Source organism: Heloderma suspectum, chromosome 4, assembly GCF_057233095.1.
Source record: "Heloderma suspectum isolate Gila_16-S chromosome 4, 16-S_ref, whole genome shotgun sequence".
In the NCBI taxonomy this organism is placed as follows: Eukaryota; Metazoa; Chordata; class Lepidosauria; order Squamata; family Helodermatidae; genus Heloderma; species Heloderma suspectum.
In genome coordinates, this window is record NC_139461.1 from 116,584,375 (window position 1) to 116,605,868 (window position 21,494).

Here is a 21,494-nt window from a genome sequence, read left to right on the forward strand (position 1 = left end):
ACAAGGAAAAAAATAGCACCTTATAAACACACACGGAATTCCTTCTTGAACTTAACAAAGTTGGGCTGGATACGGCTGAAGAACAGCACTTTTGGCCCCATTGATTTCAGCGGCACAGCTGACTCGCTTATCGCGTTCTCACTGAAATGTAAGTATCCCAAACACGCCCGCTGACTGTTTTGGGGTTAAGTATGGAAAGCGTTTGCTCCCTCCTAAGGACTGCTACGTAAACACTTCCTCATAAAGACGCATGGCAGGGCGCGGCTTTCCAATCGGACTCGGGGCGGAGAAGGAGAAACGCTATTTGCGTATCTCCTCCTCCTTTAGTGCCCCGGCGGGAACTGGGGCCAACTACAAACAGCGAAGCCTCCGCCGCCCTCCTCTTACCCGAGCGCCGTCGATCTCCCAGCCTTCTCGCCGCAGCGGGGGGCCAATCGCCGGGCGAAGACGTCACCGATCCCCGTTCCTATTTTCCCCCTCCCAGCACAGGCAGCCAATCGTGTCACGGTTTCGCTCTCGCCCGCCAATGGGGGGGCAGAGCCGGCTTTCTTCCCTCCCCCCGTCCTCCTCTCGCCTTCCCTCCGGTGGGAGCAGCTTTATGCCTTCCCTCGCTGACCGGGTCAGTGAGTCCGGGACTGCGAGAGAGGCGGGGGGCGCGCTCCCTTCTCGCCGGGCCCTGGTCACGCGTCCCCGGCTCTCGGGTGTCGTTCGCAGACATGTCGGGGGCGGTTCTGCTGGCGGTGGCCACCGGGGTCGCCCTCGTCGTGGCCTTCCTGCTGCTGCTTTACGTGGTGTCGCCGTCGACCAGCCCCAAGCCCCTGTCGCTGTCCGGCGCTCACGTCGTGGTGAGAAGCTAGCGCAGGTCGCTGCGGGTTTGGGTTGGAGGAAGAGGGCTGGCAGGAAGAGGCCAGCCTGCCCTCTTTCCTCGAAGCCCTCATTTTCTGCTCTTTGTGTGTGTGTGTGTGTGTGTGTATTATATAATATATATAATAAGGACGTGTGTGTCAACCGCGCACGTAAAACTACATTTCTGAGGAGAGTGTTAACCGTCATGGTATCCCATCAAAAAGGGCTTGTGGGCTGTTTCGCTTGACTAGGTATGAGAAAGGGTGTGAATGAACTGGGTTATGTTTAGCCTACAGCAAAATAGTTGTGTTAGGCTTTAATTTTTAAGGGATGAAAGGTATTGTCTGAGAGTAGGGGGAAAGGATGTTCTCTTCTGATTTAAACCTCTTCTGAATTTTGTTCCTAAAACCTCCTCCTTCCTTGTATGATCCTTGTTTGCTTTGAGGAAGAAATGAGGTGAAATTCTAATAACCAAATTGTCAAGCTAGACCCTCCTCTTCTTTCCTTTCCCGTTTTTTCTTGGAAGAAATATAAGCTACGAATCCTGAACCAAACAAGGTATATTTATGTTACCTTAGGGTTAATAGCACCTGATGTGTGCACATAGCTTTATGTTCTGTTTGTTTTTTAATTGCTACTGCTTGGAAGCTTTTATGCAATGCCGTACCTGTTTATAACCACTTGATCTTAATGACTATAAGAGTGTATAGGTTATGGTAACTTGTAGTTCATGCTTTAAAACACTTAAGGTGTATGTAGGATTTCTGGTTCTATAAATGTCTTTTCCTGCTGTTGAGGGGACAGAGGATTTGTAGTACGTAGGAGAGCTGGGTTAAAGTCAATTCAGCTTAACACCCATTCAGATATTGTACTTCTTCCTCGTTTTAGGTGGACAGGGCCCCAGAGGAAATTACATCAACAATACTTATCTGGTACAATTTTTACATGGTGGAAGAGCTCCCTCGCTGTGCACCTAGAGTAATGTGCTTTATCATGCAAGTAAAGTAATGTGTGATGTAGGCACTTCACATGATGCCTTATACATATGAAAGCATGAAAAATGTGCTGTCCCACCCCCCCCCTTTTTTAAAGAGGTACAGTGGATGAATTGGGCCTCTGTGGAGAAATTATTTTGCATTATGAGTGTAATGGAGGGGACAGATGCACACCTATTCCTCCACTGGGCAGACATTCTTGCTGCTGGGATAAGTGCATAATTTGAACCAAGAATATTCTTCATGCCAGTTCCCCATTTGTAATTTATACTACAAGATAGCATGATACATTTTATCCATGAAATGTATGATGTAAGCTATATATATGGTGGTCATACAGTGAAGTAAACGAAACACCTTATTACTGGTTCTTGGAGTTTTTGGTTTGGATATGTCTTCGCACATGATAGGACTTCTCCTTTCTTGCACGTAGCTTTTTTCCTTTTTTCTGTGGACTTTTATATATGTGTGCAATGAAAGAACCAAGGATCACAGGAGGGAGTTATCTTGACTTTCCTAGATTGAAGACCAGGGATTCTGGGTGGATATGTAGTAGTAAGGACTACTGGTATGCATATAAAAGTTTTATAAAGTTACTGCTTTATTAGTGTCAGATTTCCTGATCCCCTAGCGTACATGCTCAGGCAGTCTGACACAGGACACCCAAATCAGTGAGATTTCTTTATTGCAGGAAATCTCACAGCAAAAGCTTAATGGTTATACTCTTCAGTAATCATGTAGCTGATTGTCAGTAGTGATAGGCTCTATGTAATTCCAGGGCAGTCCAAAGCTAAACGCTGCTACTGTGACTGAGATCCTCATCAACATGGTTTCCCCATTGCCATCTCCATGGTTCTGAACACAACGGAAGGGACTCTGGATTCCTGGCATATCTAACCCAGGCAATCCATACATGGGATTCCAACCCCGGGCAAGGAATGGGAATGATTCCTGGAATGACCCCACCAGGCAATCAAGGGATAAATTCTTGAAAGGCCTAAACAAAACCACACCCGTAGAGAGTCCAACTTTGAATCTTTTGTTGATAACTCCAGGCTACATGGTCAAGGCCTGTCGCCTTTGCATCAGCTTAAAAGGGAAGGCGTGACTGTAAGGCACCCCCTCTGGATCCTTTGACAGCCAAGGGCCTTTAGCCTTTCAGCAAGGCCCCTGTCTAAACAAGGCATCACTGCTCAGCCCTCCAGCACTGTTGCTTCAACCTGGGTGACCATTCTGCAAACCCCACTTCTGTCAGGTTCTCACGGACAGCTTCCAGCCTTCCTACCTGCCAAGACCAAACCAGCAGGTGGACAGGGAGTTGGGTGACTCCCTCTGGCTCTGCTCTGAGAACAGTGACAGAGATAAGCTCACACAGATTCTGAGGAGCTCAGACAGATTCTGACATTTCAGAGGCTTCCAGCCTACTTCTAATCAAATCCTGGCTATAACCTGCAATGCCCACTGCAGTGCTGAAGCTGGGCCCTGACAATTGGACTACTAACAGAATATGCAGATTTCTTAATTACACAAACAAATCATACAGGATACAGAGCAGGGAAGTTACTAATACAAATACTTCTAATCAGTTGAGACAGTTGCCTAAGAGCAAATAAGGCTTCAGTTCTTCAGAGACAGTACGTACAAAAAGTTAACCAGGGCTTGGAAGAGGGTACAGCAGTTATACATAAATAAGGTAGATCCTTGTCTTCGAAGGGCTCACAGCCCAGGTCACTTAAGACCCGCTCCCATTCTTTTGTTTTTTTTAATGATACTTAGGGTGCAATTCTATGCCTGTTTAGACAGAAAAAAGACCTACAACTCCCAGGATTCCCCAGTCAGTTTAGACTTTTTTCTGTCCAAACATGTATAGGATTGCATCCTTAAATACTTAATACTTATACTTAATAGATATCCATCACACTGTCTTTCGTAAGGGACTTTATCTGCAATCACTTTATCTTCCTACATGGACATACACCTACACTCTCCTCTTACTAGCAACACTGACACCATTATTGCCACAAGGAGGTATGGTGGAAACAAACTCGAATTGCTCTTTGTATAGACAAGGATGATGTCATAACACGCTTCAGTTAATGTTTGCATATGGCCTGCAAGCAAGCCCCCGATTACACGTTTTCATACAGTTGGTGGGAGGGTCTTTTTGCCCTAGGGGAAAATGGGAAAGCTTGCATTGGCAGTTTGAGAACTCATGTTCTAGGGTTTCTAAAGGGGCATATTACTAGGCCATAATGGCTGCCTTATGGAAGTGCAAAAGTCTTGCTCTCATCACACGAAGCCATGATAGAAGATTGCATCTCTGCTTGTTCTAGCAATGTTTTTGGAGTTCTGGCTTCTTTTGTGTGGTGCCAGCTCATTTATTTTTCCAAAGCACTAACAGAATCGAGTGGGTGAAGAAGAAGTAATTCCTAGGGGTTTTTTTGTCTCCAGAGGTTGAGCCAATATATTCTTTTTCTAGGATTTCATGAAACCTGAAAATGCTTTGTACTGAAGGCCTTTTCTATTCTTGGGAGTCTTGGGAACTTGGCCTTGCCATGGTGCGTGGCTTGCCTAAAATCTGTCTTTAATTAAAAGCACAGCCCAGACGTATCTTAAAACATTTTTTACTGTCTTTCTTACCCCTTATCAATATTTTTTTCACCTTAGACCAGCTGGTCCTTCCACAGCCATGTGGTTTCAGGACCTACGTCTCTTGTTTGGAAGTGAGTGCATATATATTCTTTCAGTCATTAACCTGACATCGATTGTCAAGAAATGGGTACCGTTGTTTTTGTCCCTCTAACTTGCACTTGCCCAGCCCAGAGCAGCTTCAGGCCTAGAATAGCTTACATCCATATTTTACCCATTTGAGCCTTGTGGCAACATAGTCTGTATTTTCTTAACTTGCTAAGGAAATTGCAGAGTCCCTGAGATAGGCTCAATGGATCTTAAAAAGTACCCTGCATACTTGGATAGGGATTCTAATACTGAATTACACCCTAAGCAAAATATTTCCCTTGCATTTGCAGATTCTTCAGTTAGCCCTTTACTTCTCCATTCCACTATATTGTTTATGATAGATTCTTTTGTAACAGCACCACCTATTGAGTGACAGCAAGTCATCTCCTTTGCTTGGTGACCTATTTATTGACATGAGTCTATGGGAAGGGGACAATTGGGGGAGGGGGGGAAGCCAGAAGTCTTTGCTCTTCTTTAAAAATAGGAGGTTCTGGGAAGGAGAAATGGGAAGAATCATTCATTTGTAATGGTACACTGAACAGGTACCATTACTTTAAATTTCTCAAGTGGCTTTCTTTAAAAGTTTTTTTGATGTCAAGATAGGTAAATTATGCATTTCAGAGCCCAAAGGATATTTTAAAAGTTGACATCAAAAATCAGGACTGGAAAAATCCCAGATGCATCTAATTGCCCAGGTACTTAAGTTTGATGCTGATGCCTATGAATTTGAAGTCTTGGTGAGCCTGTAAAAACTGGTGCTTGGAAGGATTATTTTGGGGCATTAGGAGTTGAAATAATTTACTGTTCCTGGCTGTCACCAAGGCTAAAACAGCTAAAACCTTTGCTGGGCTGTTTGAAGGAAGCCACCTCATGCAAATATAAAGAAAGTCAGTCCTGCAAACAAGCTACATATTTAACATTTCAAAATAGCAACCTCTGCTTGGTGATATTTATTACCTAGTTTAAATCCAAGAGATAACTGATACTGAAAAGGGTTGATATCTTTGTGTCTCACCTTAATTCCTACATACCTTCCTTTATACAATGTAGTACAAGGGCTGAGGATAATCTTAGAGGTCAGGTCCCCATCAAGAGTTGAACGTATTGAGAATACTTTGAATACTTGAAATACTCTGATTAATGCTAAATATTATTGGTGGCAGTTTATGGAGAATATCTTTTAGAGGTTTCAGTGTCACACTAGAAATGTCTTTATGCTGTTGTGTATTTAAGCCATAAGAGATGCAGTTGTCTTTGTGTTTCTAGATAATTATTGCTTATCTCTGTTCTAGATTAAACAAATATGAGTCACCAGAAAGTCATTCCATTTGTCATTGTTCTGCTGCTGTTAAATTTGGTTCATTATACTCATGACATTTTAGTCACACACAACTTTATTTCCAACAGACTTTACATTTCTTCTTGCAGAAGACAAAATGCATAGAGAACTCTTACATGGAGTGCAGTGCATGGAGTACTCCTCCAATGCATGGAGGGGGTATTTGGGTCATCTTTACCGCTCATATTTTCCATAGCCAGCAGGAAAGTGTCTTGTCTATGCATAGATTTTGTACTGGAACAGTCTGTATTACTTGCTGATGTACAGGCTCTTTTAAATTATCTAGCTGTTTCTTGGAATTTAACAAATGGTAAGCATAAATGGATTCCCTTTGGATTTCCTTTTGACAGCCAAAAGACTGATATCACAACATTGGAAGCATAAACACTCACCTCCTAGAATGCAATGGATTGAGGACCTTAAATGATTTCAATATTTGAATAGGTGGCATATAGCCACCTTCGAATGGATACTTATTTGGATAACTGGTGTGCTTTTGTTGAAGCTTGTGTATAATTGATAAAAAGTTGTATTTTCATATACATGCATTTCATATGTATTCATTGCTATGGATATGTACAAATATCTGTATGTATATTACAATAACAAAAGGAAATACATTTTTAAATTCTATTTTACTTTACTACTTGTAATAAACACAAATCTTAAAATACCCCATGTTATTTTTTTGTCCTAATACACCACGAGTATTTGACCTGAAATATTTGAAGAGGAAAATTAATCACATAATTTACTTAGGGTGCAATCCTATGGCCTCTAGACAGCCATAGGATTTTTCGGTTCCCAGAAACCCAACTCCCTGCCCCCTTGTAGGGGACACGGTTCATCCCTGGCTCTGCCCTCATAAGAGTAGCGCGGAGCGGGCAAAAAGGAGGTATTTCCAGAGCAGGGAGGGGAACCACAGAAGCGTTGTTATGACAATTCCTGTGCACTGTCCGCCGTCCACCCCCTCTCCGCTATGCCCCAGTTAGCCAAAATCGGCCATCTAGCCACAAATGCAGGGCAGCTAGAGCGCAGAGGAGGGTTCGGAGGTGGCCAACTATCCCCATAGGGTTGTGCCCTTACTGTGATTTAAATGTTATATCATGTAGAAAATTTTATTAAGATATCTGTAAAACAAAGGTACTCAAAACTATTGACACCTTGGTAGGCCTGGGGACTGCCTTGGAACATAGGAGTGGATTGATTATGTTTAATGTATACTCTCCAATTTTTGCTGAGATTGACTTGAAGGGTTTTTTGTTCTATTTTCGAGGGAAATCTATGATTTCTTTCAACTCTCTCCCAAGTTTCCTTCTAACATTCTAGTTAATTCTGATAATATGTCATGTACTTTAGGTGCAATACTGTTAGGGTCAGATTCAAAGGTTGTGAGAAGTCCGATGGCCTGGTTTTGCAACCCCTTTTTTGTGAGACAGGTGTAGAAAGCTGATCCACAGCAGGCTTCCTTCATTCCCAAGCATAGTAAAATTAATATACTTCAGTAAGAAGTATGTTGTTGGAGCTATCCAATGACATCAGAAGTGCTTGAGGCTTTTAGAGGACTACTACTACAGTAATGAGATACATAATATTTAAATAATTATACTTTTTACAGCAACACTAATCTTATTGTCTGTTTTTTTAAAAAAATAAAGATGTCTAACTAGCTTGGGGCCAGATGAGAGTGAATGCTTCCAAGCATGCGGTGCTTAGGTGCATCTTGGCAGTCAGATGCCAGGTCATAAAGAGGATATAATAACCAGTTTCCTGTTGTCGTGCCAAAGGGGTGGTGGCACAGGGCTTATCAACCGGACCCTTCCGTGATAGCAGGAAGCATCCCATTGTGCATGGGGGCGAAGGGGAACAAGCTGTTCATGCACGCGAACTGGTCCCGAGTGTGACCACTCTCCGGCTTTTAAGAGGTTTATAATAATATAGTCAACTGTATGGATTTAATCTGTGTGCTCTTTTCTTTCTTTTCTTTTCAAGGTAACTGGTGGCTCCAGTGGTATCGGGAAAAGCATTGCTATTGAATGCTTTAAACAAGGTGCTTTCATAACACTAATTGCAAGAAATGAGGTAAATTTCTAGCATGTTTATTTAGCAACTGTGATGCCCTTAAGCATTTAATGAGAGGTTTTTAAAGTAACAATAACTTTAACTAAGGCCCTGCTATTTAATTAAATAGTTAAATTCCCTGGTTCCAATACAACTAAAGTTAGCTGAGACTAAGGCCCATTGAGAAAGCAACTGGGCTTAAGTGAGCGATTGCTAACTTTAGCTGGATTTGGGCACCTTTTGTTTTTTCAGAATAAAGAAGCACTGTTCTTAACTTAGTTCCTGAATATGTGGTTCCAGCTTGCTAAAATGTTTAAGTAAAAGAAAAGTTGCTGTTTGTTTTGGCTATATTTCATTGCATTTGTAATAACTTTCCCCACCCACTTTGAAGAAAGGAGGGACATGGAAAAACATTTAGTCTAAAATAATTATCAAGCTTACCAGTGTCTTTGGACATTGCATTGAGGCAGAGATTAATGCACCAACTTCTTGCATTCTTCTTGTAGCGTAGCATCTGAATGGGGAATTTGCTCATCTGCCTGAACTGGCTATACACCTTGCCATAGCGGAGATGTGTATCTACCTCTTCAGGATATTACACATTCGTTCTGCATTTTGAGCATGAGACACTTTTTTGCTTCATACACTCAAAGCCATCCTCAGTCTGTACCCTAAGTCTTCCTATATAACAACATACAAAAAACAGAATTTCAGTCCTCATTGGTGTTAGGGGAAAACACAAAGCTTTAAATCAGTATAAGTATTTCAGCCTTGCAATTAGCTCACAGCCAGGACAGGTAAGAATTCCCTCTGGGCAAGTGATCTTCCGGACTCTATACTCAAATCACCCCAGTGACACAGATAGGTATGGGTAAGTAGCTTGGGTTATTTACACTGCTGTGAGGTTTTGATTGGGTGTTGTTGTCGGAAGCGCCTATTTTATGTTTTATTTGAGCGTTTATATTCCACTTCTCTTATTGCACAATTTAGAATCAGACTAAAGAGAATAGGGAAGACCCACAGATCAGTTAGATATGAGCTCACTAATATTCCTCATGAATATGCAGTGGAGTTGAAGAATAGATTTAAGGGACTAGATTTAGTAGATAGGGCCCCGGAAGAACTATGGACAGAAGTTCGCAACATTGTTCAGGAGGCGGCAGCAAAAAAGTCGCAAAGAAAAAGAAAACCAAGAAGGCAAGATGGCTGTCTGCTGAGACACTGGAAGCAGCCCAAGAAAGAAGGAAAGCAAAAGGCAACAGTGCTAGGGGGAGATATGCCCAATTAAATGCAAAATTCCAGAGGTTAGCCAGAAGAGAGAAGGAATTATTTTTAAACAAGCAATGCGCGGAAGCGGAAGAAGATAATAGAATAGGAAGGACAAGAGACCTCTTCCAGAAAATTAGAAACATCGGAGAGAAATTCCAGGCAAAAATGGGTATGATCAAAAACAAAGATGGCAAGGACCTAAGAGAAGCAGAAGAGATCAAGAAAAGGTGGCAAGAATATACGGAAGATCTGAATAGGAAGGATAATAATATCGGGGATAGATTTGACGGTGTGGTCAGTGAGCTAGAGCCAGACATCCTGAAGAGTGAGGTTGAATGGGCCTTAAAAAGCATTGCTAATAACAAGGCAGCAGGAGATGACAGTATCCTTGCTGAACTGTTTAAAATCTTGCAAGATTATGCTGTCAAGGTGATGCATGCCATATGCCAGCAAATTTGGAAAACACAAGAATGGACAACAGATTGGAAAAATCAACCTATATCCCCATACCAAAAAAAGGAAACACTAAAGAATGTTCAAACTATCGAACAGTGGCACTTATTTCACATGCCAGTAAGGTAATGCTCAAGATCTTGCAAGGTAGACTCCAGCAAGTCATGGAACGAGAATTGCCAGATGTACAAGCTGGGTTTAGAAAAGGCAGAGGAACTAGAGACCAAATTGCCAATATCCGCTGGATAATGGAGAAAGCCAGGGAGTTTCAGAAAAACATCCATTTCTGTTTTATTGACTATTCTAAAGCCTTTGACTGTGTGGATCATCACAAATTGTGGCAAGTTCTTGGTGGTATGGGGATACCAAGTCATCTTGTCTGCCTCCTGAGGAATCTGTATAACGACCAAGTAGCAACGGTAAGAACAGACCACGGAACAACGGACTGGTTTAAGATTGGGAAAGGAGTACGGCAAGGTTGTATACTCTCACCCTACCTATTCAACCTGTACGCAGAACACATCATGCGACGTGCTGGGCTTGATGAAGCCAAGGGTGGAGTTTAAACCGCTGGAAGAAACAATAATCTCCAATATGCAGATGATACCACTTTGATGGCTGAAAGCGAGGAGGAGCTGAAGAACCTCATGACGAAGGTGAAAGAAGAAAGTGCAAAAGCTGGATTAAACCTCAAAAAAACCAAGATTATGGCAACCAGCTTGACTGATAACTGGCAAATAGAGGGAGAAAACGTGGAGGCAGTGACAGACTTTGTCTTCCTAGGCGCAAAGATCACTGCAGACGCTGACTGCAGCCAGGAAATCAGAAGACGTTTACTTCTTGGGAGGAGAGCAATGACAAACCTTGATAAAATAGTGAAGAGCAGAGACATCACACTGACAACAAAGGTCCGCATAGTTAAAGCAATGGTATTCCCCGTAGTAACCTATGGCTGCGAGAGCTGGACCATAAGGAAGGCTGAGCGAAGGAAGAGAGATGCTTTTGAATTGTGGTGCTGGAGGAAAATTCTGAGAGTGCCTTGGACTGCCAGAAGATCAAACCAGTCCATACTCCAGGAAATAAAGCCAGACTGCTCACATGAGGGAATGATATTAAAGGCAAAACTGAAGTACTTTGGCCACATCATGAGAAGACAGGATACCCTGGAGAAGATGCTGATGCTAGGGAAAGTGGAAAGCAAAAGGAAGAGGGGCCGACCAAGGGCAAGGTGGATGGATGATATTCTGGAGGTGACGGGCTCGACCTTGGGGGAGCTGGGGGTGGCGACGGCTGACAGGAAGCTCTGGTGTGGGCTGGTCCATGAAGTCACGAAGAGTCGGAAGCGACTGAACGAATAAACAACAAACAATTCCACTTCTCTGATAAATTTTACCAATAAAAATACAAATTGCTAAAATTAAAGACAAACCTAATAATAAGAGCAAACAACAGTAAAAAAAAAAGCATCACAGAACATCATAATGATATATGCAACACCTGAGCTAAAACCGTTGAGCTAAAAATGCCCATCAGAATTGATTTTGTTTGCAAGTATGTGTGATTTTACTGTCAGGAGCGCCCTGGCGGCCTCTTTCAGTCTACTCCAATAGCTAACTCAAGACACTGACAAAAGGATTCTTTTCAAGGCTTTAATCCTTTTACAACTTAATGACTCTTTCAGATGCTAATCACCAGCGACTAAGCAAGGAACAGCAGAGTAGCCTATGCTCCAGGTTAGGCAGTTGGTCCCTGTTAGAAGGAGAATTACGGGAAGACCCTGAACTTATGGGCTAGGGAGAGTTCCTCCCTCTTTCCCTTGGGTCCTCAGGATGCGACCGTTGCTTGTGCGCCAAACGAGCGCTAAGCCTCCTTTCTGCGCCCTCCAGCTGTCGTCGCTCTTGGCGTCGAGTGTCCAGCAAACCCCCCCCCCCCCCGCACTCTCTCACTGCCAGGGTCACTATCTCAGGAATGCCGGCAGGAGGAATCTCTGCCAGCTGCTGTGCCTGTGGGGGGTGAGCTGGCTCCTCTCCCACGGATTGCTGTTCCTCCTCAGAATCAGAACTGCTCTGGGGTTCTATCAGCTCAGTTTCCACCCTGACAGTTACAATAGTATGTGGACAGAATTCCATTTAAGAAAGGGTTAAGAGACCTGTGTTGAGGACTGGTGGGCTAGCTGTGGACCAGTCTTCCCCAACCAGGCACCCTCCAGATACTGCAACTCTCATCATTCCTGACCATTGGCCGTACTAGCTGAGACTGATCTGAGTTGTAGTCTAAAACATCTAGAGGGCACTAGGTTGGGGACTGTGTAGACTGTGACAAATGTTTTCAATTAAAGGGTTCACTTACGCACTTCCTGCATCCCTGTCACTGGTAGACATTGCCATTGGGAACTTTGACTAATAATGGGTTTTACGTAGCTGTCTTGTAATGCAGTATGCTGTCTTGAGAAGTGGTAGACTGAGAATTAAGGCTGTAGTCCTGTGCACACTTACTGGGAGTAAGTCCCAATGAACACAGTGGAACTTACTTCTGAGTAGACATACACAAGATTGCACTGCGGTGTAACACAGGCAAATGCAAAGCAAACTTCTGAAAATGAAGTATAATGGTTGATCTGGTTGAAGTTGAAGAAGCAGAGTTATTAATATTTGTAGACTTGGCAGGATAAAGTTGTCAGTGGCTACTAATTATGATGGCTGTATGCTACCTCCAGTATCTGAGGTAGCATGCATCTTAATACCAGTTGCTGGGGACCATGAGCAGGAAAGTACTATTGTGCTCATGCTCTGCTTGTGAGCTTCCCATGAACATCTGTTTGGCCGCTGTGGGAACAGAAAACTGGACTAAATAGGCCTTTGGTCTGATCCAGCACAGCTATTCTTACATCCTTAAATTGATGACCTAATAGGTCATGGCTACCCCTTGAGTATTTATAAGGCACCTGAATACTAGGTGCTATATGGTTTTTTTAATGGACTTATTAAATGACTTCAAAAGTACTTCAGTTTTACTCATCTTAATTATTTTAGTAGAATGTTTCAGATTATGTTTGTTTATTTCCAGAGCCGGCTGACAGAGGCAAAGAGAGAAATTGAGAAATTCTCAGTTAATGATAAGCAGGTAAGATTGCTATCTCCTATCACTACCAGCGGTGTCCCAGTTGTAAGAGAATGCATATCCCTTTCTGCCAATAATTTAATGTTCAGATAGAGCAGCAATACTTGAATTGTAGTGTATATGCATAAGAGGAAAATTTGATGTCTTCTTAAAGTATCTTGTGCTTTAAGAAATTATACAGTACAGTTTGCACATAGTCGCCCAGCTGAGCTATTCTGGGTGGGTCAAGTGGCTATTACACTCTGGTCCACAAGAACAAAAGGTGGACCACTTGATAGGTCATTATGACCAATTTGCACAACACATTGCAGATAAAATCAATCATATCTGTGCCAACTTTGATGTCATAGTTGATACATGTCCAGTTCCTCTGGTCCTTCTTGGAAGGGCAATTTCAGAAGGTGGTGTTGGAGAATTCCTGTTCTATGCTGTGACCATTGCCCTGTGGTATCCCTCAGGGCTCCATCTTATCCCTCATGCTATCTAATATATACATTAAGCTGTTGGAAGAGATTGTCCAGATTTTTGGAGTTCGGTGCCACCAGTATGTTGATGACACCCAACTTTCCTTTACATCTGTATCCAAGGTAGCTGTTTTAGTTCTAAATCGGTGTCTGATGTCTGTAATGGATTGAATGAAGGCAAACAAATTGAAGATTAATCCAGACTAGACAGAGGTACTCCTAGTTAGTCAAAGGTAGATCAGGGAATAGGGATTCAACCCGTGCTGGATGGGGTTACGCTTCCCCTGAAGACTCAGGCTTGCAGTTTGAGTGTACTTCTGGACTCTGAACCTGGATGCCTAGATCTTGGCAGTGACTTGGAGTACATTTGCACAGCTGAGGCTACTGTGCCAACTGCACCTATTCCTAGAAATGTCTGCTCTGACCACATCATGCATATCTTAATTACATCCCATTTGGACTACTGTAATGTGCTCTACATGGGGCTGCCTTTGAAAACTGTTCAGAACCTTCAGATGGTTCAAAATGCTGTGACTAGACTGTTGACCAGAGCTGGTTACAGGAAGCACACAAGTCCTTTGATACAACAGCTTCACTGGCTACTGGTCTGTTTCCAGGCACAATTCAAAGTGCTGGCTATGAGCTGTAAAGCCCTATGTGGTTAGGACCAGGATGCCTGAAAGATTTCCTTCTCCCGTATGAGCCTGCCTGGCTCTTAAGATCTTCTGGAGAGGCCCTTCTCTCAGTACTGCCACCTTCAGAGGTGCGTTTGGTGGCAATGCAAGAGAGGGCCTTCTTGGAGCTGCTCCCAGGCTGTGGAATTCTCTCCTGCTCTGCTGTCTAGATCGTTTTATTCAAGCAGGCCTTTGGTGTGTAACTGGGTCTTACTGGTTTGGCTGCTATTTTATTGTTATTGCTGTGTTTTAATGCATTTGTTTTATAATTGTTTTAATCAAGTTTTAGTTATGACTGTAAGCCACCTTGAGTGCCATTTTTCTTGGTAGAAAGGTGGAGTTCAAATCCAATCAGTCAATAATACACTGCATTAAATAATTTCAGAGATAATTTGAAACACCTTTGTTAAAGAATGGGTTATACCTAGGCCACAGTCATACATAGACGTAGGCAATGTAAGACACATGCTTTATGACTGACCCATAGGCAAGTGGTACATGTCAGAGCAGCGAACTCAGCAGCGGGAGCTTCTGCTGTCTAGCTTCCTCCAGGGTGCAACCATTGCTGTAGGAAAGAGCCAACACCAGCCCCTGGAAACAGCAAGCAAGGAGGATCAGGCTCGCCCATTAAGGACGCATCTCTGTTTGAAGCACAGCTACTTCCTCGGAAGTGGGTCTTATCTGGAAGGCTTCTTCTGGCAGTGGGTTGCCACCAAAGGGGTGACACGAAAAGGGTTGTCCCTTTGGGGCATCCTTTCAGAGAGGGCCAAGGGGAAGGCCAGTCGTTTTGAAGATGGAACATCAAAACAAAACAGCAGGATAGGGAGAGTTGTTCGGGGGCTTCTTCTCTGTAATATCCAGATGGTGTGTGAAAGGTCAGTACTGGTATTAGTTTAGTTGGTTAGGGCTGAGTTCTTGGTGGGTTTTCTGGGGTCAACTAAGGCTTGCAATGTGTTTAGGAGTGGGAGAATTTGATTTATGTCGCTGAAACTTGGCTGGATGAAGGGTGTATATCTCACACCAGGATTTCTTATGCAGCACCAAGTTGGACAAGGGGAGGGTGGAGGAGCCTTGGTCTGTAGGGATTCCATCTCCCTGATCAGATACGCCATCCAACAGCCAGCCATTTTTGAGGGTCTGTACCTGGTGTTGGGCACCCGAGACAGGATTGGGATTCTGCTGGTATACTGCCTGCCTTTTTATACAAAGTCAGTGGCATAGCAGAGCTATCTGAAGTTGTGATGAAATATGGTGGATCTCCAGCACATATAATTGTGCTCTAGATTGTCACCAATAGGATTAAAAACACAAGTTTACCAAAAATAATAGCCAATTTTATAAGCAATGGTTGTTTTTTGTACCAATTTAAATGTACAAGGGAAAGAGAGGAAGAAAAAAATGATGAGTGGAAGGAGGTAGAGAGAAAGAACGATGAACTATATCTGTGCGTATGTTCAAAGGGCATAATATGCACACGACAGCTCATTTAACTAGAAAATAAAGCATCAGTACTATCACTATTTCCTCTTATGTGCTCTAAAGACTGACTGTTCCTTCTTTACTAGATAACAAGATAACACATTATACAGGCAAATGCCTCATTTGGGTACTATTGTGTGCTACAGTGGTAATACTTCTGTTGCAGTTTAAGATAGCTGCCAATTTGTTTTAATTTCACATAAAATGGAAGCAACAAGACTAATATACTTGATATACGGTATCTAGTGGCCTCTGTTTAATAAAAAGAACAGTTTGCGATTCTGCAGAAATCGTTCTTACATCTAGGATATTATCCATGGTCATTCATAAATAATGTGAAAATATTCCATGTCACCCAAGTAAGCTGCATTTTAAACTGCAATCTTATACCCAATTACCTGAGACTAAGCCCCTTTGAACTCAGTGGGACTCTTGTGTAGACATGTATAGGATTATGCTGTTAATATTTGAAGCGGCTATATTTTTTAGATCACTGAAATACATACAACTGGTATAGTATCTGCCCTGAATCAATCGCCATTTTTATCTTGGATAGCAGTGTCTTTACATGGCAACTTTTGCATGGAGGTGATTCAAAGAAGACCTTAGTATTATTATATGAATCAGTCTTTGGTAATTTATTTAAGGTGCAATCCTATGCATGTTTAGACAGAAAAAAATTCCTACCACTCCCAGAATTCCCCAGGTAACTATTTTCTGTCTGAACATGCATAGGATTGCACACTTAGGGCACAATCCTATGCAGATAGGCAGCCGCCTCCGAACTCAGAGGCGACCACCTATCCACTGCAGAGCAGGAGAAGCACAGAGGAGATTGTTCCTTCCGCACTTCTCCTGCCCTGCATTTTTGGCTAGACAGCCGATTGCGGCTGTCTAGCTGCTCGAGGGCGGAGCAGGGGAGGAGGCTGCTGTACAACACACTGGATGTGTTGTACAGCCATTTCCGCCCTCCCCGCCCCGGAACGCTCTCTGGGAACGCATTTTGGCTGCTCCATGCTCCTCTTGCGAACGCGGAGCATGGGACTGTGGGAGGAGATCAGTTCTCCAGGAGCCAACTTCGGCGCGTGTCTTGCCAAAGGCAAGGGTTCTTTTTGGATTCAGGAGCAATAAGCACACAGGTGAGTTGAACTCAAAGGATTTTATTTAAAGCAGGCAAAAGGATATCAGGAAGAATATACAGTACCAAGCAAGCAGTCCTCAATCAGTTGTCGGGAGCCCCAGTGGAACAACAACGAGGAGACCCCAGTATACGGCCGGCATGCAGCACTTTCCCAGTCAGGTCTGCATCGAAGCTCCTGTGGGGCTTTTTTATACCTTAGTCTCTTGAGTGTTACATGCTGCTTAGGACAGCACCTTAATTAATCACCCCTGATATGCTTAAGCCACCTGATGATGTATGTCATATCTGTACCACTCAAAAGATTAGGTGAAGTGAATGGACCATAGCCAGATGGTACCCTCCCACACTCCAAGGCCATACCATTGTTCATGTCATCCTCCCGCATTTGTGCTATCCCCACCCGCAACCAACTCTGAAAACTGAATTTCACACTAAAGGCCTTAAGGAGGCCTAAGTTTTAAGGTCTTCCAGGAGACATGGGAATAGAAGGAACAACTGTGGCACACCATCCCTATCTCCTCGATATACAATAGTCTTCCAGTGGTTTTCCTCTACAGCGGGCCGGCTCCAAGGTCAGTTCCCGGAAAACCACAGATATCCTATGGCTATCTAGCTGCTGACTAATGGCCATAGGACTGCTCCCTTAGTGAATTTATATTCTGATTTTTAACAAGTCCTCAAAGCAGCTCATGATATTTAATAAAATCTAACAAATACATTGAACCATATACATGAAATAAAACAAAACTAGCTGAGCTGGATTAGGTGTCTGGTGTTGTTGTCTACCTCCCTCACATATAGTGTCTGTAATGGAGATGTTAGAAGTTTTACTTCATTTTAAATTTTGTCTTGGTGAGCTGTTTAGGACACACCATGAATTATTTTGGAAAGTGAAGGTTTAAGCTGCAGTATGTTCCTCACCTTTGAGCTAGTAAGAACTTTCATAGGTGCCTTACAATCTGATTAGTGGCAAAATAGCAGTGGCAGCCAGTACCCAAGTGAAGGTATGATTATTTGTGCAATATGATTAGCTAATACTGTCCTTAATTACTAATCACCTGTGATTATCAAAGTAGTTTTTACAATCTGACACCGTTTACTTGTTACATTGCAGCATCTGTTTCCAAAAACTTAACAGGCTGTTTAGATACACAGGCAGTGCTTTAAAATGCAGATGAAATTGAATATGCAGACATACGAAAGTGGGACAATGGGGCTAAACCTGATCATGGACTAGTCTGATTAGAACGAGTGGCTTATTCAGGCTACAGATGTCTGTGCAACCAGGAGACAAAGTATAGCTAAGTCTCACTACAATAGGCCTGGAAGAGTACAACCATCATTCTTCCTATAGTGCAACTGCTGTTAATTTCTTATCAGTTTGGCATTTTCATCGGTGGGACAGTCAAATAAGATTGAAAAGTCAGTGGCATCAAGGATTTTGGGGGCGTTGGTAATACTGACTTTTCCTAAGGTGGAATTGGCAATCACGTGCTGTCCAGGTTGTGGAAGTATTTGCAAGATAACATTGGCTTGCTCCTTTTTCTCAATTTCATCTTATGGATAGATGGATCTAGAATCGCTATTGATACATCTGAACAATTGTGTATTTCCATTAAATTAACAATTGGTTTAGGATCATAGTATTTGAGGGACTATGCAGTTGACTTTCTTCCTGTTAGGCTATAAATGTATGTCTCTCCTCAGGGCTCCTTGTGGAAATAGCAATAAGCTTTCCCATAAATTTATCCCTTTTGAAAACTGTATATTAATTCTACATAAATAAAGAGCTTCTAGGTATCTGTAAGCAGGAATGACACTCTAAAGCTTTTTTAAAGCCCTGCAATGATGGGGCCTGACATACCCCAAGTAGCGTAACATTCCAGGAATGTGGGGCCACACCTTAAAAAGCCTTCCCTCCTGCCTGCCAACCTAGTTGTTCTTCCAGGGGCAGATACAGATCTCAAAGTGCAGAGAGATTGATATGGGTAGCTAGGAATGCTACTAAATCAGGCTTGCAAGCAAGTCCACGAGTTTTGCTATCATGCAGATAATTTTGCTATCCTTTTCCTCAACCCACGAGGGGGGGGGGTCATGGGACCACATGGACCAGCCCTGGCAGTCACCCCACACTGTCTATGAGAAAAGGGTTTACAGACCTTTTCTGCACAACATGGGAATCCTGGCACAATTAGGATCCCACTTGCATGAAAGAACTCTACTTGCAGACATCAGTATGCGCACAGAGCCACCTCTTACACATGCTGACCATGTGGATGGTCAGGAGGCATGGCCACCAAGCATGGGGATAGCCCCTTTGGCTCTGTGCCCCCCTCATGTATTCTTTGAATAGTGGGAGGTATCACTGTGCCCCACTAGGCTTACAGTAGCTGCTTGTGGTTTGTCAGTGGCAGGAGTGTAGAACCTCGGGCCCAGGGATCAAATCTGGGCTGCTTGAGGTCCCAATCTGCCCCTTCCAGGGTTCCCCAGATGGCCATGCCCCCTTCCCCCAATCACCAAATCATTTGATGGTTTCTTGGCTTTTGTTCAGGTTTTTCCCCATTTGAAAAGGTTGAAGTGTCTCTTCTGAGGCTTAATTATTGGCAGTAAGAGCTTTAAGCTACAATATGCTGGTAGTTTTGGACTTTGGCCTGCCTCTTTTGCCCTTGGCTTACCCATCACTGGAATGTGGCCACCGTTGGCTTCCCCAAAATGGAATTTTGTCCTCAGGCTGAAAGAGGTTCTGCACCCCTGATCAGTGGCATGTAAGGAAAATGCATACTTGTTTAAAAGTCTGAACTGAGTAGTCTTATTTTGGAAATTTCTGTTCATAGCAATATAGTCTTCCAGATCCAAGTTTTTGTATAGGAAATAGTAACTCTATGCCTTCCCTTAGTCTTACAGTTGAGAGAATGGAGGATCTTTCCATATATGTTGGGGCCATGATGCCTCTTAACCTGTATAGCAAAAATATTATCTAAAATTAGAGCTGTGTACTGCTTCGGTCTGAATCCTCAATAATGAGGTGAAGCAGGCTGCTTTGGAGGTGCCTCAGCATGATACAAGGCGGATCAGAACAGCACCAGCACCCTAAAGCAAAGCGGCTCATCGATGAGGCACCTCAGTCCACCTCGGAGATTTGTAGCTCTTCTGATGCCTTCTGAGCAGCCCAGACAGGCTGGCTCCAAATGTATCAAGTTGAGAGAGATCCGGGAGGGGGAGAAGAGGAGGGAGGGGGAAATGAGGGAGGTGGAGGGAGTAAGCTTTGGCGAATGGCAACTCTAGTTGTCAGATTAGGGCTGAATGGAACCCAGCAGTCTCAGTGACAGTGGTGGAGGTGGGGGAGGGGGGGATACTGAAGTGGAGAGATCAGCCTGAGTTTGTTAATTGCGAGAAAGAGCGTGCACTGGTTAGGTGGTGGTTTTGTCGTTAGAGAGAGATCCTGTGTGTGCAGCTGTGTTTCTTCTTTATTAATTCAACTATTCTCTGTCTTTTGTAGATTCTTTGCTTTAAAAACCAAACATTTAGTATGTAGTTTGATTTTCCTCCCTGGTTCTTAGTCTCCCCCCACCCCACCCTTCTGTAATAGGTTTTACCTTTCATTCTTCTTCTTTGTTCATTTAAAAAAACAGAAAAATTCACTGTAGTTGCTTTGCCTCATTCTTGAGCTTCCCCCTCAACTTCTCGATTCTCTCTCAACCATTAGTTTGCCCTTACTTTCATTCTGGCTAGATACAGTACTTTCTTGTCCTTGTTCTTGGCTCCCCTCCACCACCACCCCTTCTCAATTCCTGTAATCCTTCCCTTCCCAGTTTTGATCTCTTTTCCCTAAAGAACAACCAAAAAGCCCTTTTCTCTTCTGTTAGGATTATAGTTACTCCCCACCCCACCCGCTTGTAGGTAGTTCAGTGTTTGCTTTTCTTTTGCTCTTGTTTGTGTGTGTGTATGTGTGTGTCTCTGTGCTTGTGCGGACAAGCAAACAGTGTGTTGCAAAGCACTACACATTCCACATTTCAAAAAACAGTGGACAAAGCACTACACACACATTAACAGCTATTATTTAAATAATATAATACTACACTGTGTGGGAAAGCAAGCAAGCCCAATATGAGGCATCTTTGGGGTCTAGTTGGCAGGGGCAGAGGTGGGCGAGGTGCCGCTGGGACTAGCAGCACTGGGAGGCAAGCTGGCTCTCCTCCAGTCCGGATGGTGTGTCCTGGTGTAGCAGGGCGGCAGAGTGCAGAGGCAAGTTGCAGTGCTTGTAGGTCACCGTTTGAGGAGGCTGGTGCAGGCAGCAGAAGTAGCAGTGTTGCCAAAGGAGCACCATCTCCTGCTGTAGGGGAAGAGGGGAGCCCACTGATCGACTGTCTGATGTCCTCAGCATGGTGGAGGGTGAAGAGAAGGAGATCCTTCAGGGTGTTGTGGAGGATGAGCAGCAGGTGGAGACTCTGGCACCTGGCCCCTCTTCCATTGTCCCCCCCGCTTGTGTGGTGTGCCCCCAGACTCAAAGCTGGCAGTCTGCGTCTTCGCCGCCTCCGAAACGTCAGGGCAGCATTGTGTGGGATCCCTTTGAGGTGGGAGCGGATCCCAGCACTGCCGTCTGCTGCGGCTGCAAGGCATCTCTGAGCAGGGGGAAACAGCCAGGGCACCACACCGCCAGCAGCCTGCTCCTGCACTTCAGGAGGCAGCACCAATCAGTCTTGCTCAGGGAAGAGGCCCCCACGTCCCAGCAGGCAGGCAGCAGAGGGCTGGTAGTGCCAGAACTCCTGCAAGCTCTCCGTCTCTCACCCACAAGAGGCTTAGGCAGGCCACCATGGAGGAGATGGGGTGGGGGAAGTATGGTCCACAAGGTGGAGATTTCCAGCGCCCAACCAGATCACCAACTGCATATATAAAGACAAACTGGATAATGAT

General features: G+C 43.8%; 1 protein-coding gene across 3 annotated transcripts in view; it reads left to right on the forward strand.

Annotated features, from left to right (window-relative positions):
• Nucleotides 1–561: 561 nt before the first annotated feature.
• The window catches only part of KDSR (3-ketodihydrosphingosine reductase), a 38,565-nt gene continuing 17,632 nt past the window's right edge, over nucleotides 562–21,494 (forward strand). For all 3 annotated transcript variants that reach the window (XR_014790270.1, XR_014790271.1, XM_084850507.1), the window contains exons 1-3: nucleotides 562–845; nucleotides 7,912–8,001; nucleotides 12,769–12,825. Coding sequence is in view for 1 of the 3 variants with exons in the window: in XM_084850507.1 (XP_084706633.1) it covers nucleotides 717–845; nucleotides 7,912–8,001; nucleotides 12,769–12,825 (276 nt within the window). In the remaining 2 variants the exon portion in view is untranslated. The remainder of the gene's footprint in view (nucleotides 846–7,911; nucleotides 8,002–12,768; nucleotides 12,826–21,494) is intronic.